This window comes from Choloepus didactylus, chromosome 4 (genome assembly GCF_015220235.1).
Source record: "Choloepus didactylus isolate mChoDid1 chromosome 4, mChoDid1.pri, whole genome shotgun sequence".
Classification (NCBI taxonomy): domain Eukaryota; kingdom Metazoa; phylum Chordata; class Mammalia; order Pilosa; family Megalonychidae; genus Choloepus; species Choloepus didactylus.
Window position 1 is genome coordinate 111,559,739 of NC_051310.1, and position 19,411 is coordinate 111,579,149.

Here is a 19,411-nt window from a genome sequence, read left to right on the forward strand (position 1 = left end):
ACTTTTACTCCCAATTCTGTGGTGGCTGCCATCTTATGTCACTCTTGTTCCCTCATTGTGGTTTTGATTTGCATTTTCCTAATGGCTAATGATGTTGAACATCTTTTTATGTGCTTTTTGGCCATTAGTATATCGTATTTGGAGAAATGTCTATTCAAATCTTTTGCTCATTTTTTAATTGGGTTGTTTGTTGTTTTGTTACTGAGTTGAAGGATTTCTGTTTAGTCTGGGTATTAAACCTTTATTGGATATGTGATTTCCAAGTATTTTCTCCCATTGTGTGTCCCCATTTTACTTTCATGACAAAGAACTTTGAGGCCTGAAAGTTTATTTTGTTGAGGTCCCATTTATCTATTTTTTTTTCTTTTGTTGCTTGTGCTTTAGGTATAAAATGTAAGAAACCATTGCCTAACACAAGGCCCTGAAGATGCTTCCCCATGCTTTCATCTAGGAATTTGATAGTTCTGGCTCTTAAATTTGGGTCTTTGATCCATTTTGAGTTGATTTTTTATATGGTATGAGATAGAGGTCCACCTTTACTCTTTTGCCTGTACCATTTATTGAAGAGATTATTCTTTCCCAATTGAATGGACTTGACACCCCTATCAGAAATCAGCTATCTGAGACAGAGCAGCCTCTTCAATAAATGGTGTTTGGAGAACTGGATATCTATATCCAAAAGAATGGAAAAGGGCTCCTGTCTCACACCTTATACAAAAATTAACTTGAAATGAATCAAAGACCTAAACATTAGCACTAAGACCCTAAGATTTTAGAAGAAAATGTAGGGAAATATCTTACACATCTTGTGATAGGAGGTGGTTTCCTAGACCTTGTACCCAAAGAGTGAGCAATCAAAGAAAAAACAGATAAATGGAATCTCCTCAAAATTAAACACTTTTGTACATCAAAGGACTTTGTCAGAAAAGTAAAAAAGCAGCCTACACAATGGGAGATGATATTTGGAAACCACATATCAGATAAGGGTTTGATATCCAGAATATATTAAAAGATCCTACACTTCAACAACAGAAAGACAAACAACCCAATTTAAAAAATGGGCAATACATGGACAGATAATTTTCTGAAGAGGAAATACATATGGCTCAAAAATAAATGACAAGATGCTCTACTTCACTGGCTGTTAGGTAAATGCAAATCAAAACCACAATGAAATATCATCTCACACCTACTAGAATGTCCATTATCAATAAAACAGAAAATTACAAGTGCTAGAGAGGATGTGGAGAAAGAGGCACACTTATTCACTGTTGGTGGGAATGTAAATTGGTGCAACCATTCTGGAAGGCAGTGTGGCAGTTCCTCAGGAAGCTAAGTATAGCACTGCCATATGATCCAGCTATTCCATTGCTAGATATATACTCAGAGGAACTGAAAGCTAACACACGAATGGACATTTGTAAACCGATGTTTATAACAGCATTATTCACGATTGCCAAGAGATGGAAACAGCCCAAATGTCCATCAGCAGATGAGTGGATAAACAAACTGTGGTATATACACACAATGGAATATTATGCAACTGTAAGACAGAACAAAGTCACAGAACATATAATAACATGGATGAACCCTCAGGACGTTATATTGAGCAAAGTTAGCTAGAAACAAAAGGACAAACACCGTATGGTCTCACTAATATGAATTAACATTAATGAGCAAACTTTGTGAGTCAAAAGCTGAGAACACAGATTATCAGGAGATAGAAAGAGGGTATAGATTGGGCATTTAATGCTAAAGGAGAATAGAATGTTCAGCAGGATTGATTGTATAGATCCAGAAAGATCCAGAAATGGGTAGCATAATACTGTGTGATGGTAGCACAATATTGTAAGTACACTGAACAAAGATGTGTGTGAGTAAAGCTGAAAGAGGAGTGCTAGGGGCAAGTATGACACAAGAAGGAAAGATAGACAATAAAGACTGGGTTTGTATAACTTAGTGAAACCTAGAGTGGTCAATGCTGGTGACTAAATGTACAAATATAAAAATGTTACATGTGGGAGAACAAATGAATGTCAACCTTGCAAGGTGTTGAAAATGGATGGTACTGGGGAAAAATCTCATCAAAGCAAACTGTAGTCTATGGCTAACCAGTAACATTGTAATATGCTTCTATTAAATGTAACAAAGGCAATATGCCAAAGCTAAATGTCTATGAGAGGGAGGGGTATGGGATTCTTGGTAGTGGTGTTTTGTCAGACATTATTATTACATTGTATTGTATGGTATTTTAATTTTTTTATCTTTTTTATTCTTAAAACATTTTTTGAAGTAATGAATATATTCAAGTGCTGATTGTGGTGATGAATGCGTAACTATATGATGGTGCTGTGAACAATTCGTTGTACATTGTGGATGATTGTATGGTACATGAATCCATCTCTATGAATAATTGCAGGGAAAAATACAAATGGGGGATACAAGTCCTGGAGAAATCATGGAGAGAGGGAGGTACCTATTTACTGTTGGTGGGGAAGTAGAATGGTGTAACCTATCTGGAGGACAGTGTGGTGGTTCCACAAGAAGTTAAGTATGTGGGTGCCATAATGTCCTGCAACCACATTATGGAGTATACGCTTGGAAGATCTGAGAGCAGGAACATGAATGGACATTTGCATACTAGTGTTTTTTGTGACAATATTCACAAACTTGCAATGGATAAAGGTGGCCTAAGAGTACATTGACTGATGAACAGAATGGTGAACTGTGGTGTATGCATATAATAGAATATTGAGCAGCTGTAAGAAGGAATGAAGCTGTGAGACATGCAACTAGGTGAATGGATCATGAGGACAGCATTTTGAGTGAAGTACACCAGAAACAAAAAGACAACCAATATAATGCCTTACTAATATGGACTAACTATAATGTGTAAATGCTGAGAATATAATCTTAGAGCACAGCTTATCAGGGGAATGCTTATTGTAATGGTCCCTAGATTGTAACCTCTTACAGCAATCACATCTATTCCTGAGTTGTGATGGTTGTCTCTAAATTCTGAGATGCTGAGCTCTTTGTGTATAAACTGGTCGGTCTCTGGAACTTTGGGTATCAGAGTGATACCAGCTATGAATGTCAGTTTACCTCATACAACAACTGTTTAAAAAAGCTGAAAAAGAGTTCAGACTTCAGTTAGAGATATGAATGAAGCATATCTGATTAGGACTAAGGCAAATCAGGCCAAAGTGTAAAAGACAATATTGACTGTGTTATAAAACTTCAACTTCTGTGTGAGACAAAGGAAAGAGATGTTTATTTGGTGCAAAATCTATATTTTTCTCCAGCACACTAAATAATTTAACAAGTACAGTCAGTTTATTCAAACACCATACTTACATGGAACTTTGAATAGGAAGTGAGATCTGGTAGGTTTGTACAGGTTAGTGTGAAATCCTGATACATCCCAAAGTAATTTGGGCAGAGAATGAAAATATGTTTGCAGGGACACCCTGAGGAAATGGGGAAAAATGCAAAAAAATTGGACTTCCCCACCTGGGTTATTACTGATATTCTCACAAACATTGAGGACTAACAATTTAGTAGGCCAAGCCCTCTGTCTTGAGGTGTGCCCTTGTGAAGTTTGTTACTGCAAGGGAGAGGCTAAACCTACTTATAATTGTGCCTAAGAGTCTCTCCCAGAGAACCTCTTTGTTGCTCAGATGTGGCTTCTCTCTCTCTTTAAGCCCATGTGACAGGTGAACTCACTGCCTTCCCCCCTATGTGGGACATGACTCCCAGGAGTATAAGTCTCCCTGGCAAAATGGGACATGACTCCTGGGGATGAGCCTGGACCCGGCATTGTGGGATTGAGAAAATCTTCTTGACCAAAAGGGAGAAGTGAAAAGAAACACAATAAGTTTTGGTGGCTGAGAGATTTCAAATGGAGTCGAGAGGCCACTCTGGAGGGCACTCTTATGCACTATATACATATCCCTTTTTAGTTTTTACTGTATTGGAATAGCTAGAAGGAAATACCTGTGTGCCAGTTTGGATGGATTATGTCCCCCAAAATGCCATTATCTTTGATGCAATTTTGTTAGGGCAGAGGTATTAGTGTTGATTAGATTGGAATTCTTTGAGAGTTTCTGTGGAGATGTGACTCAATCAACTGTGAGTGAACCGTTTGATTGGATAATTTCCATGGAGGTGTTACCCTGCCCATTCAGGGTGTTAATTGGATCACTGGAGTCCGGTAAAGGAGTTCACAGAGGACCTCAGAGCAACTGAGGGTGACATTTTGAAAAGGAGCTGCAGCCAAGAGAGGACAGAACACCCCAAGAGCAACATTTTAGAGAACACCATTTTGAAACACAACCTGGGAGGAAGCAAACGCCAGCCATCTGCCTTCCCAGCTAACAGAGGTTTTTGGACGCCATCAGCCATCTGCAGTGAAGGTACCTGGTTGTTGATGCCTTACCTTGGACCTTTTATGGCCTTAAGACTGTAACCTTGTAACGAAGTAAACCCCCTTTATAAAAGCCAGTCCATTTCTGGTGTTTTGCAAAACAACAGCGTTAGCAAACCAGAACAACCTGAAACTGTTGAACTGCAACCCAGTAGCCTGGATTCTTGAAGACAATTGCATAGCTATATAGCTTACATGGTATGATTGTGAAAACCTCGTGGCTCACGCTCCCTTTATCCAGATGAGTAGTAAAATGGGGACAAAAACTAAATGAAAGATGGGTGGAATGGGAGGAGTGGAAAGTTTTAGGTGTTCATTTTAACTTTTTTTTTTTTTTTTTTTAAGGGAAATGTTCAAAAATTGATTCTGGTGATAAATGGACAACTATATGATGGTACTATGAATAATTGTACACTGTGGATGACTGTAGGGTATATGAATATATCTCAATAAAACTGTATTAGAAAAAAAGAATCAGCCATAAATGTGAGGGTTGAGTTCTGAAGTCTCAATTCTTTTACATTGGTCTGTATGTCCTTGTGCCAGTACCGTGCTGTTCTGCTTACTGGGACTTGGTAATAAGTTTTTAGATTGAGAAATGTGAATTGCCTAACTTTTTTCTTCTTTTTCAAGATTGCTTTGGCTATTCAGAGCCCCTTATCTTTTCATAAACATTTAATGATTGACTTTTCCATTTCTGCAAAGAAGGCTGTTGGAATTTTGATTGGGATTGCAATGAATCACAAATTGCTTTGGGAAGAAGTGACATCTTAGCAATATTTAGCTTTCTAATCCATGAACAGAGTGTCCTTGCATTTATTTAGGTCTTTGATTTCTTTCAGCGGTATTTTCTGGTTTTGCTCGTAAGCCCATTATATTCTTGGTTAAATTTATTCCTAGATATTTGATTCTTTTAGTTGCTATTGTAAGTGGAATTTTTTTCTTTATTTTTTTTCTTCGGTTGTTCATTACTGGTATATGGAAATACTACTGATTTTTCCCTGGTGATTTTGTATTCTTAGCTTTCTGAGTTTCCTTTCTTTCTTCTTTTCTTTTTTTTTTAAATATCAAAATAGGTGTTGGATTTTGTGCATCAGCTGAGGTAAACGTGACTTTTGCATCAACTGAGATAAATATGTGATTTTTGTCCTTTGTTCTATTGGTGTAGTACATTACATTTTCTTGTGTTGAACCACCCTTGCATACCTGGGATAGATCCCACTTGATCATAGTGTGTAATTGTTTTAATGTGTTGTTGGATTGGGTTTGCTGACATTTATTGCGGATCTCATGTTCATAAGACATATTTGTTAATTTTCTTTTCGTGGGTTATCTTTATCTGGCTTTGGTATTAGGGTGATGTTGGCCTCATAGAATGAGTTAGGGAGTGTTCTCTCCTCTTCATTTTTTTGGAAGAGCTCGAGAATGGCTGGTGGTTAATTCTTCTTGTGATGTTTTGTAAAAGTCACCAGTGAAACCATCTGGTCCTGGGCTTTTCCTTGTTGGGATGTTTTTGATTACTGATTCAATGTCTTGTTATTTTTCTTTTTGAGATCTATTTCTTCTTGAGTCAGTGTGGGTAATTTGTTTCTAGGGATTTGTGCATTTCATGTAAGTTACCTAATTTGTTGGTGTACAGTTGTTCATAGTATCCTCTTATAATCCTTTTAATTTCTGTGTCCTCTCTTTTTCTTTGAGAGTCTAGCAAAAGGTTTATCAATTTTATTGATCTTTTCAAGAACCAATTTTTGGTTTTGTTGATTTTTCTCTATTGTTTTTAAATGTTTCATTTCTCTCCTCTCTAATCTTTATTTCCTTCTCCTGCTTGCTTTATATTTATATGTTCTTCTTTTTCAAGAGCTTCCCATTATGAAGTTAGGTCTCCAATGTGAGATCTTCTCTTTTAATGTAAGCATTTAGAGCTATAAATTTCCCTCTCAGGGCTGCTTTTGCTGCATCCATTAGTTTTGGTATGTTGTGTTTTCATTTGTATTCACCTCAAACTATTTTCTAATTTCCCTTGTGATTTATTCCTTGACCCACTGATAGTTTGATTCTGTAATTTCTACATTTCTGTGAATTTCCCAGTTCTGCTGTTATTGATTTCTGGTTTCATTCCATTGTGGTTGGAGAAGATACATTGTATGATTTCATCATTTTAAATTTATTTTAATTTATTGAAACTTGTTTTGTGATCTAATACATGGTCCATCTTAGAGAATGTACCATATGCACTAGAGAATATGTATTCCCTGCTATTGGGTGAAGTGTTCTATATATGTCTGCTAGGTTTGGTTGATTTATAGTATCTTTTAAGTCTTCTGTATCCTTATTGATCTTCTTTCTAGTTGTTCTATCTATTATTGGAAGTGGTGTATTGAAGTCTCCTACTATTAATGTAGAACCATCTTTTCTCCCTTCATATCTGTCAATATTTGCTTCATATATTTTGGGGTTCTGCTAGGTGCATATATATTTATATTGAATTGACCCCTTTATCAGTATATAGTGACTTTCTTTGTCTCTTGTAACAGTTTTTGACATAATGTCAATTTTACCTATCAGTGTAGCTACCTGTTTTGATTTGCTGAAGCTGCCGGAATGCAATATACTAGAAATGGATTGACTTTTACAATGGGGGTTTATTAAGTTACAATTCACAATTCTAAGGCCATGAAAATATCCAAATTAAGGCATCAATAGGACAATAACTTCTCTGAAAGAAAGGCCAATGGCATCCAGGGGTCCTGTGTCACATGGGAAGTCATCTGCTGGTCCTTCACTCCCAAGATCTAGTTTCAATATGGCTCTCTCTCTCCAAAATATCTCTGGGCATTTTTCTCTCTTAGCTTCTCTGAGCCCTCTCCAAAATGTCTCTGCCTTTTATCCTCTCATAGTGGACTCCAGTGAAGGACTAAGACCCACCTTGAATTGGCTGGGTCACATCTCAATTGGAGTACCCTAACCAAAAAGTCCCACGCATGATAGGTCTGTCCCCACAAGAATGAATTAAATTAACATAGTCTTTTCTGGAGTACATAACAGATTCAAACCAGCACACTACCCCAGCTCTCTTTTATTACTGTTTGCATGGTATGTTTTGTTTTGTTTTTTTTCATCCTTTTATTTTCACCCTACTTGTGTCTTTGAATTTAAGGTATCTTATAGATAGTATATAGATGGGCCTTCTGCCAATCTCTACCTTTCGACTGGGGTGTGTAATCTATTTATGTTTAAAATAACTATTCAAGACTTTCTTCTGCCATTATGCTATTTGGTATTACTAATCTTTTATCTTTTTTGTCCCTCAATTCTTCCATTAATATCTACTTTCATATTTATTTGACTTTTTTTTGTAGTGTGCTATTTTGAGTTGCTTCTCATTTCCCTCTGTATAAATTTTTCATATATTTTGTTTGTGATTATCATGGAGCTAAAATTTAACATCCTAAATGTATAACAATCATATTTGGCATGATATCAGCTTAATTATAATATCATATAGATACATAGTGTGTCTATACCCCATCATCCCTCCACCATTTTGTTTTACTTTATACAAATTGTATCTTTATACAGTATATGTTCAAAACCATAGTTTTATCATTACTTTGTATGCATTTGTGTTTTAGAACCTGTAAGGAGTAAGAAGTGGAGTCACATACCAAACAATATAATACTACAGTACTTGCATTTATAATTTCCCATAAGGTTACCTTTACTGGAAGTCTTTATTTCTTTATTCTTCAGTACACTATCTGGTACCCTTTCCTTTCAGTCTGAAGAATTCCCTTTAGCATTATTTGCTTGGCAGGGCTAATGGTGACGAACTTCCTCAGCTTTTTTTTTTTATCTGGGAATGTCTTAATTTCTCCCTCGTTTTTTTGTTGCATTTTTTAAAGTTGTGAACCTTAATATATATACATAACTGTGATAACTTTCAAAGTATGTTTTAACAAGTAGTTAGGGAACAAATTTCAAAGAATGTCATGGGTCACAGTTCCACAACTTCAGCTATTTCCATTATTGTAAAACATACATACAGAAAGGTGTTAACTTTTGATGTACAGCTCAACAAGCAGTTATATAGGTAATTTCTAAAATTGTTATGTTTACAGTTCCACAGTTTCAGTTCTTTCCTTATTATGCAATATAGGGTATATACAGAAAGGTGAAGACTTTCAAAGCACAATTCAACAAGTAGCTATAGACCAAATTTCAAAGAATATAGGTTACAGTTCCACCATGTCATTTACCCTCCTTCCAGCTATTATAGTACCCTAGCCTCTAAAAATAAATATATATATTTATATATATGTTTATATAAAGTTTTAGTGTTCATAGGCCTTTGTTAAATCTTATCTTGTTTGTTGCTACCCCTTCCTCTCACTTAATCTCTTTTTCCATCTTCAGGGGTGTCTAGGCAGTGACCACCCTAACTTGTTCATATTGAAAGGGGGTATCAACAGTATGGGGAAGGGGACTGCATCTGATTGTTGTTCTTAAAGAGGCTGCTACCTCTGGGTTTTAGGACTTGTCTGGCATTGGAACACTCCGATGGATTTAAGTTTCTGAGAGATAAAACTTAGTGAAATCTTTTGTAGAATCTCAGGTAGGGACCTAGGTATTTGGGGACTACTTTTGGTAATGTGCATGGCATACTGTGGCCATTTTCTCCCTCAATTTTGAAAGACAGTCTCGCCAGATATAAAATTCTTGGCTGGCAGTTGTTTTCTTTCAGCATTGAAATTAATTCATCCCACTGCCTTCTTGCCTCCATAATTTCTGATGAGAAATGATTGTTTTATCTTATGGGGCTCTCTTGTATATAACATGTTGCTTTTCTCTTGCAGCTTTCAGACTTGCTCCTTGTCCTTGGTGTTGAATGGTTTGACTACTACTATAGGGATGTGGTTCTCTTTGAGTTAATCCTGTTTGAGGTTCCCTGGGTTTCTTGAATGTGCATATTCATGTCTTTCATTAAATTTGGGAAGTTTTCTACCATTATTTCTTTGAATATTCCTTCTTCCCCCTTCAGCCTATCTTTTGGGACTCCCATAATGTATATTGGTGTGCTTGATGTTGTTTCACTGGTCTCTTAGGCTCTGTTTACTTCTTTTCGTTCTAATTTCTTACTGTTCCTCACTCTGACTCATTTCAAGTGTATTTATTGTGTTCAAGTTCAGTGGTTCTTTCTTCTGCTAGCTTCAGTCTGCTGTTGAAACCCTCTAGGAAACTTTTCACTTCAGTTATTCTAGTCTTCAACTCCAAGATTTCTGTTTGGTTCCTTTTAAAAATATCTGTATTGAGGTTCTCATAGTGTTCACTCATTGTTTTCTTGATATCCTTTAGTTCTTTCTCTGTGTTTTCCTTCATCCCCTTGAGCATGTTTAGTATCATTTTTTTAAAAGTCTTTGGAATATTCAGAGTTTGGTTTTTTTCATTGACGGTTTCTAGATTTTTATCTCATTCTTTGATAGGGCCATTATTTCCTGTTTCTTTGTCTTGTAACCTTTTGTTGCACACTGTACATTTTAATATTTTAAAGTGTGAATTCTGGGATGTTTTCCCTGAGCTCTCTGTTCCTTAAGTTTGCATCCAGCTGCTGCTATGACAGAGATTTCCTTGAGTGTGGTGGTAACAACCAACCATTGCAAAAAGCACCTTTCATAGTCTTTGCAAATTGGCTGTTTTGGCTGGTGCTGTGTTTCAGAGTTTTGCCTTCCTATCAAGAAGATCAGTCTGAAGTATATGTGATGTGCAGGGTTCTCTCAGTCTTTTCTGAGTCTTTGTCTTGTCCTGTGCTTCTGCTCACTTTGGCCTTAGGAATTCCCCATCTATAAGAAATTGAATGTCTCCTCCACTATGTTTGACAGACTCCCTCCCTTATCAGGTGCTCAATTGTGTCTTAAAACTGGTTTTTCTTTCCCCAGGCCACTTAGACTTACTTGTTTCTTATACTGCTTCAGCTGTCTGAAGGCTCCTTTTGCCTGCAGGGCAAGTTCTGGGAGGACAAACTAGAATTTCCTGGTCTAGATTTTCAGGCTGCCATGGATAGATTGGTATGGCCATACAGGCACCCTAGTATGTGCATAGTGGTGACTCTGCTCCCTCCAGGCCAGGAGTCCACAGTGGGAGCTCAGGCTGGCTTCACAGTATGCTGGGGACGAGTCAGGGCAGCACCAGCAAGGACACTAGAAGCTTCTTTTAAAGCTGTGTTTTCTTGATTCAGCCCTCCCCCAGTCACTGCAGCCCTTTACCTGTTTTTTGGAGTTGTGTGGAAGATAGCTCTGCCATTTTTACTAGTTTTTCAAAGATTCTATGGGGGAACGGCATCATGGAGCATCTTTACTACCATCCTGGTTGACTGGAAGTCTAGCCCTTTATTTCTTAATGTGATATTAATCCCTCTTCTTTCTCCTTGCCTCTAACTCCTATTTCTCTTTCTCTGAAGCCAACCAGAGAGTAAAATGTATGCTCTTTTGGACTTCACTCTGAAGAAGCCTACTATTAAGTTGTTACTGTGCATATTTTCCTCAACAGCTGCCCCATTTGCCAGCAGCAGATAGGACGGAACCCCTCTTGGATCATCAGGGTGGTGCATCTAACACAGCCGCTGCCCAGGTTGATAGTACTGTAGGTAAGTTCCTTCTTTGGCTACTGCTCTGTGGAACTTGGAATAGGTATCTGGGCATAAATCATTAGTGGAAAATTGACTACACATGGAGAAGGGAGGAAAATTCATAGTGCACCCCAAAAGAGTATGAGCCTTGCAGATGGCTATCAGAAAAAGGAGGAAGAATAAATACGTAACAAATGCATGTGCATCATTTTCCCCATGATTCTTTCAGCAGGGTCTTGATTCAGATCATTTTAGCTAAGACAGACGGAACCAGGTGGTGAAACAGCTTTTTATCTCCATATTATGCAGTTTTTTAATGGTATTTAACAGTAGTTAGAATAAATGGTGATAGGAATAGTACAGCTTATATTTCAAGCTCTTTTGCGTTCTTTTAAAGTTATTTTATGTCCACTTTCTGCTTTAAAAATGAAGTTTGGCAGAGAAGTTACTGTACAGATATGAAGGTGAAGCCTACAGCAGTTTAGTAACTTGTCCAAGGGTACCTAGCAAGAAAGTCCTGAAATTAGAACTAGAATCTATTCTGCTGTTCAAAAGCCAGGAAACCAAGGAACTTAGCTGACGATAACTATAAATGTACTTCTGTTGGGGAGCTACTGATATCCCCACTTTCTCTTTATACCGCATAGGACATACGTGCTGTAATAATAAATGTTTAAACTATTTTTTCCTGATCATTAAATAATACATGTAGAAAACTAAAGTTATTATAGAAACATATGAAGAAGAAAAAGTTACTAAAATCCCTTTTCTATCTAACCTATTCCACCTTGTCCTCTCAATTGGCTCCTTCCTATTGGCTTTTAAAACCTGTCAAAGTCTCTGCCATTACAACAAACCATCAACCACACTGAAAGGAGTAGAGAAGACAAGAACTTATCTAAATAATTTGGGAAAACAGTATTCTGACTGGATACTATAATGACAAAAACAACACAGCTATTGAACTCTACTTAGTAAATTTGTTTCCCACAGGAATATGGGTTAGCAAATCTAAAATTACCATATGTAAGTATTAGGGTTGAAAAAAAAAAGAAAATGTATTTTAGATAACAAGTGCCATGTTTCTCACTGTCAGAGAACTGCATTACAAATAAGGAAAGGGACAGGCTGGGATGAACCAGTGGTACAGGATTGGAATGGAAGGTATCAGTATGGTCTCATGGATTTTTTTTTAAATTTTTTTTTTTTAATAAGAAATAAGAAAAACAAATAACCTAAAATAATTACATTGCTTCCACCATGTTCCTACCATGCCCAAGAAAATTTACAAACCATAATCATTCCTGAGCTTTCCCATAACATTAAGATTACACTCAATAGATTATCTGTTATTAGATTATCGTTCCTGTTTCACTAGTTGCTGTCTATCTCTAGGTCCCCTACATTCTACAGTATAAAACATTTATTTTACATTTTTCACCGAGTTCACATTAGTGGTAACATACAATATCTCTCTTCTTGTGCCTGGCTTATTTCACTCAGCATTATGTCTTCAGGATTCATCCATGTTGTCATATGTTTCACGACCTCGTTCCTTCTTACTGCTGCATAGTATTCCATCGTGTATATATACCACATTTTGTTTATCCACTAATTTGTTGAAGGACATTGGGTTGTTTCCATTTCTTGGCAATTGTGAATAATGCTGCTATGAACATCAGTGTGCAAATATCTGTTCGTGTCACTCACTGCTTTCAGATCTCCTGGGTATATACCAAGAAGTGAAATTGCTGAATCGAAGGGTAACTCGATATCTGTAGTTTTCTGATTTTTTTTTAGTGCAATTTTATTGAAATATTCTCACATATCATATAATCCATCCAAAGTATACAATCAGTGGCTTACAGTATCATCATATAGTTGTGCATTCATTGCCACAGGCAATTTTAGAATATTTTCATTACTCTAAAATAAAGAAAAAAAAATACAAATAAAAAAGAACACCCAAGCCATCTCATACCGTTTATCCCCCTGTATTGTTTATATATTTTGTGTGATTATTTTATTACTCATCTGCCTATACACTGGGTAAAGGGAGTGTCAGCCACCAGGTTTTTACTATCACACAATAAAAGCTATATAATTATACAATTATCATCAAAAATCAAGTCATGTGGATTGTTGTTCAACAGATTCAGGTATTTCCTTCCAGGTATTCTAATACACTACAAACAAAAAAGGAATATCTCTATAATGCATAAGAATAACCTCCAGATTGACCTCTTGACTCTATTTACAGATCTCTCTGACACTGAAACTTTATTTTGTTTCATTTCTTTTCCCCCTTTTGGTCAAGATGGCATTCTCAGTCCCATGATGCCAGGGCCAGGCTCATCCCTGGGAGTCATGTACCTCATTTTCAGGGAGACTTATACCCCTGGGAGTCATGCCCCACGTAGGGGGGAGGGCAGTGTGAACTCATGGATTTTTAAATAGTCTTACAGTTAGAATGATAGAAAAATAGAGATTTATTTATAAGTTTATCCACATGTGTGGATACATATATTAGTAGTTAACATACATATATTTCCTAGCTGTTTCCACTGAGAAGGTCTAGAAGCAACAGCATCTCGTTATTAATGGATACAACTAGTACACAGATCTTGGTTTCTTAATACCATTCTCCAATAAAAGGAACCAGTGTTCTTTGGGGAGGTGGTTGATTCCAGGACTAGGCAGGGAAAACGTAAGATGAGCCTAGAGGATTTTGTGGTACCAGAAAGTAAGAAAGTGCCCAAAAAAGAATGGGGTCATGTTGACACAGGAACCAACCTGGAAGAGCTTCCAGTGGGCAAAGCTGGGACAATTTGACCAGCAGAATAAATCACATGTGTATTGGATTATAATCCATAAAGTAAAATATCCATGACTCCATACTAATATAAATAGATAATTGAATATATAAATAAATGGGGGAGAAAGGACTGTTCTTTCCTACAGAAGGATTCCAATTAATAAATGTAGAAAGCATGAAGGAAAGAGAAAATCACTTAGGCAAAAATCACAGTAATAACTGTTACAGGCAAGAACCATTGAAAGATGCTAAAATCAGTGGCTGAAAGTTTGAGGAGAAACAGAATATTTGTATAGTTTAAAAGTATCTCCTCCAAGATATTTATTTATTTATTACAAAGAGGGAAATAGTGACTTTCATTGGAGAAACAGGCAGACACCACTCTCACCAAGTGATTCAGGTTAACATCACCAGTAATAAGGCATGTCACATCATGCCCCCACCCCCTATCACCAGTATGATGCATTGATAAGGCACGTTACCCCTGTGGTATCCTTGTCAAAAGTGTATGACCTTACTGTACTAATAAGAAAACATAAGGTAATCCCATTATATAAAATAACTGACCAGTACTCTTCAAAAGTGTTGGTTCGTGAAGGACAAGTATAGACTAGGGGATTCTCACAAATTGGAAGAGACTAAGGAGGGAGGCGGGGCAAGATGGCGGATTGGTGAGCTGTATGTTTTAGTTACTCCTCCAGGAAAGTAGGTAGAAAGCCAGGAACTGCATGGACTGGACACCGCAAAGCAATTTGACTTTGGGCATACTTCATACAACACTCATGAACAGGTCGAACTGCTGAGATCAGTGAAATCTGTAAGTTTTTGCGGCCAGGGGACCCACGCCCCTCCCTGCCAGGCTCGGTCCTGTGGGAGGAGGGGCCGTCAGCACTGGGAAGGGGAAGGGAGAACTGCAGTGGCAGCTCTTATCCGAAACTCATTCTACCGATCCAAACTCCAACCATAGATAGACTGAGACCAGACAACAGAGAATCTGAGAGCAGCCAGCCCAGCAGAGAGGAGATAGGCATAGCAAAAAACATCCAGAAAAACTCAAAAATAAAAGCTGAGGCTTTTTGGAGTTCTGGTGAACATAGAAAGGGGAAGGGCAGAGCTCAGGCCCTGAGGGTCATATGCAAATCCAGAAGAAAAACTGATCTCTCTGCCCCCTGGATCTTTCCTTAATGGCCCTAATTGCTTTGTCTCTTAGTATCTCAATAACCCATTAGATCTGTGAGGAGGGCTTTTTTTTTTTTTTTTAATCTTTTTTTTTCTGTTTCTAACACAATTACTCTAAGAAGCCCAATAGAGAAAGCCTCAAAGACTTACAATTTGGGCAGGTCAAGACAAGAGCAGAACCAAGAGAGCTCTGAGACAAAAGGCAATAATCCAGTGGCTGAGAAAATTCACTAAACACCACAACTTCCAAGAAAAGGGGGGTGTCCGCTCACAGCCATCATCCTGGTGGACAGGAAACACTCCTGCCTGTCACCAGCCCCATAGCCCAGAGCTGCCCCAGACAACCCAGTGTGACAGAAGTGCTTCAAATAACAGGCACACACCACAAAACTGGGTGTGGACATTAGCCATCCCTGCACCCTCAGCTGGTTGTCCCAGAGTTGGGAAGGTGGAGCAGTGTGAATTAACAAAGCGCCATTCAGCCATCCTTTCAGCAGACTGGGAGCTTCTCTACACAGCCCAGCAGCCCAGAACCTCCCTGGGGGGACGTCACTCACCTGTGACATAGCACAGTCATCCCTCAACAGAGGACCAGGGGGTGCACAGCCTGGAAGAGGGACCCACTCACAAGTCTCAGGGGCCATACGCCAGTACCAAGGACTTGTGGGTCAGTGGCAGAGACAAACTGTGGCAGCACTGAACTGAAGGATTAGACTATTGCAGCAGCTTTAAAACTCCAGGAACACCAGGGAGATTTGATTGTTAGAGCCACCCCCACTCCCTGACCTCCCAGACACATGCCCCATATACAGGGCGGGCAACACCAACTACACATGCAAGCTTGGTACACCAATTGGACCCCACAAGACTCACTCCCCCACTCACCACAAAGGCAAAGCAGGGGAGAACTGGCTTGTGGAGAACAGGTGGCTCGTGGACGCCACCTGCTGGTTAGTTAGAGAAAGTGTACACCACGAAGCTACAGATCTAATAAATTAGAGATAAGGATTTCAATTGGTCTACAAATCCTAAAAGAACCCTATCAAGTTAAGCAAATGCCAAGAGGCCAAAAACAACAGAAAATTCTAAAGCATATGAAAAACCAGATGATATGGATAACCCAAGCCCAAACACCCAAATCAAAAGATCAGAAGAGACACAGTCCCTAGAACAACTAATCAAAGAACTAAAGATGAATGATGAGACCACAGTACAGGATACAAAGGATTTCAAGAAGACCCTAGAAGAGCATGAAGAAGACATTGCAAGACTAAATAAAAAAATAGATGATCTTATGGAAATTAAAGAAACTGTTGACCAAATTAAAAAGATTCTGGATACTCATAGTACAATACTAGAGGAAGTTGAACAAAGAATCAGTGACCTGGAAGATGACAGAATGGAAAATGAAAGCACAAAAGAAAAAATGGGGAAAAAAATCGAAAAAATCGAAATGGACCTCAGGGATATGATAGATAATATAAAACGTCCAAATATAAGATTCATTGTGTTCCAGAAGGGGAAGAAAAGGGTAAAGGTCTAGGAAGAGTATTCAAAGAAATTATTGGGGAAAACTTCCCAAATCTTCTAAACACCATAAATACACAAATCATAAATGCTCAGTTAACTCCAAATAGAATAAATCCAAATAAACCCACTCCAAGACATATTCTGATCACACTGTCAAACACGGAAGAGAAGGAGCAAGTTCTGAAAGCATCAAGAGAAAAGCAATTCACCATATACAAAGGAAACAGCATAAGACTTAAGTAGTGACTACTCAGCAGCCACCATGGAGGAAAGAAGGCAGAGGCATGATATATTGAAAATTCTGAGTGTGAAAAATTTCCAACCAAGAATTCTTTATCCAGCAAAGCTCTCCTTCAAATTTGACGGAGAGCTTAAATTTTTCACAGACAAACAAATGCTGAGAGAATTTGCTGACAAGAGACCTGCCCTACTGGAGATACTAAAGGGAGCCCTACAGACAGAGAAACAAAGAAAGGAGAGAGAGACTTGGAGAAAGGTTCAGTACTAAAGAGATTCGGCATGGGTACATTAAAGGATATTAATAGAGAGAGGGGAAAAATATATCTGACAAACATAAACCAAAGCCTAAGATGGCTGATTCAAGAAATGCCTTCACGGTTATAACGTTAAATGTAAATGGATTAAACTCCCCAATTAAAAGATATAGATATGCAGAATGGATTAAAAAAATTAACCATCAATATGTTGCATACAAGAGACTCATCTTAGACACAGGGACACAAAGAAATTGAAAGTGAAAGGATGGAAAAAAATATTTCATGCAAGCAGGTGTAGCAATATTAAGCTCAGATAAGATAGACTTTAAATGCAGGGATGTTTTGAGAGACAAAGAAGGCCACTACATACTAATAAAAGTGGCAATTCAACAAGAAGAAATAACAATCGTAAATGTTTATGCACCCAATCAAGGTGCCACAAAATACATGAGAGAAACACTGGCAAAACTAAAGGAAGCAATTGATGTTTCCACAATAATTGTGGGAGACTTCAGCACATCACTCTCTCCTATAGATAGATCAACCAGACAGAAGACGAATAAGGAAATTGAAAACCTAAACAATCTGATAAATGAATTAGATTTAACAGACATATATAGAACATTACATCCCAAATCACCAGGATACACATACTTCTCTAGTGCTCACGGAACTTTCTCCAGAATAGATCATATGCTGGGACATAAAACAAGGCTCAATAAATTTAAAAAGATTGAAATTATTCAAAGAACATTCTCTGACCATAATGGAATACAATTAGAAGTCAATAACCATCAGAGACTTAGAAAATTCACAAATACCTGGAGGTTAAACAACACACTCCTAAACAATCAGTGGGTTAGAGAAGAAATAGCAAGAGAAATTGCTAAATATATAGAGACGAATGAAAATGAGAACACAACATACCAAAATCTATGGGATGCAGCAAAAGCAGTACTGAGGGGGAAATTTATAGCACTAAACGCATATATTAAAAAGGAAGAAAGAGCCAAAATCGGAGAACTAATGGATCAACTGAAGAAGCTAGAAAATGAACAGCAAACCAATCCTAAACCAAGTACAAGAAAAGAAATAACAAGGATTAAAGCAGAAATAAATGACATAGAGAACAAAAAAACAATAGAGAGGATAAATATCACCAAAAGTTGGTTCTTTGAGAAGATCAACAAGATTGACAAGCCCCTAGCTAGACTGACAAAATCAAAAAGAGAGAAGACCCATATAAACAAAATAATGAATGAAAAAGGTGACATAACCGCAGATCCTGAAGAAATTAAAAAAATTATAAGAGGATACTATGAACAACTGTATGGCAACAAACTGGATAATGTACAGGAAATGGACAATTTCCTCGAAACATGTGAACAACCTAGACTGACCAGAGAAGAAATAAAAGACCTCAGCCAACCCATCACAAGCAAAGAGATCCAATCAGTCATCAAAAAGCTTCCCACAAATAAATGCCCAGGGCCAGATGGCTTCACAGGGGAATTCTACCAAACTTTCCAAAAAGAACTGATACCAATCTTACTTAAACTCTTTCAAAACATTGAAGAAAATGGAACACTACCTAACTCATTTTATGAAGCTAACATTAATCTAATACCAAAACCAGGCAAAGATGCTAAAAGAAAGGAAAACTAACAGCCAATCTGCCTAATGAATAGAGATGCAAAAATCCTCAACAAAATACTTGCAAATCGAATCCAAAGACACATGAAAAAAATCATACACCATGACCCAGTGGGGTTCATTCCAGGCATGCAAGGATGGTTCAACATAAGAAAATCAATCAATGTATTACAACACATTAACAATTCGAATGGAAAAATCAAATGATCATCTCAATAGATGCTGAAAAAGGATTTGGCAAAATCCAACGTCCGTTTTTGATAAAAACACTTCAAAAGGTAGGAATTGAAGGAAACTTCCTCAACATGATAAAGAGCATATATGAAAAACCCACAGCCAGCATAGTACTCAATGGTGAGAGACTAAAAGCCTTCCCTCTAAGATCAGGAACAAGACAAGGATGCCCGCTGTCACCACTGTTATTCAACATTGTGCTGGAAGTGCTAGCCAGGGCAGTCCGGCAAGACAAAGAAATAAAAGGCATCCAAATTGGAAAAGAAGAAGTAAAACTGTCATTGTTTGCAAATGATATGATCTTATATCTGGAAAACCCTGAGAAATCGACGATACAGCTACTAGAGCTAATAAACAAATTTAGCAAAGTAGCGGGATACAAGATTAATGCACATAAATCAGTAATGTTTCTATATGCTAGAAATGAACAAACTGAAGAGACACTCAAGAAAAAG

At 37.6% G+C, this 19,411-nt stretch overlaps 1 protein-coding gene across 3 annotated transcripts in view; it reads left to right on the plus strand.

The window, feature by feature from the left end:
• Positions 1 to 19,411, plus strand: part of AAGAB (alpha and gamma adaptin binding protein) — a 107,076-nt gene that overhangs the window by 79,075 nt on the left and 8,590 nt on the right. For all 3 annotated transcript variants that reach the window (XM_037833605.1, XM_037833607.1, XM_037833606.1), the window contains one exon: positions 10,970 to 11,066. In XM_037833605.1, the coding sequence (XP_037689533.1) occupies positions 10,970 to 11,066 (97 nt within the window). The remainder of the gene's footprint in view (positions 1 to 10,969; positions 11,067 to 19,411) is intronic.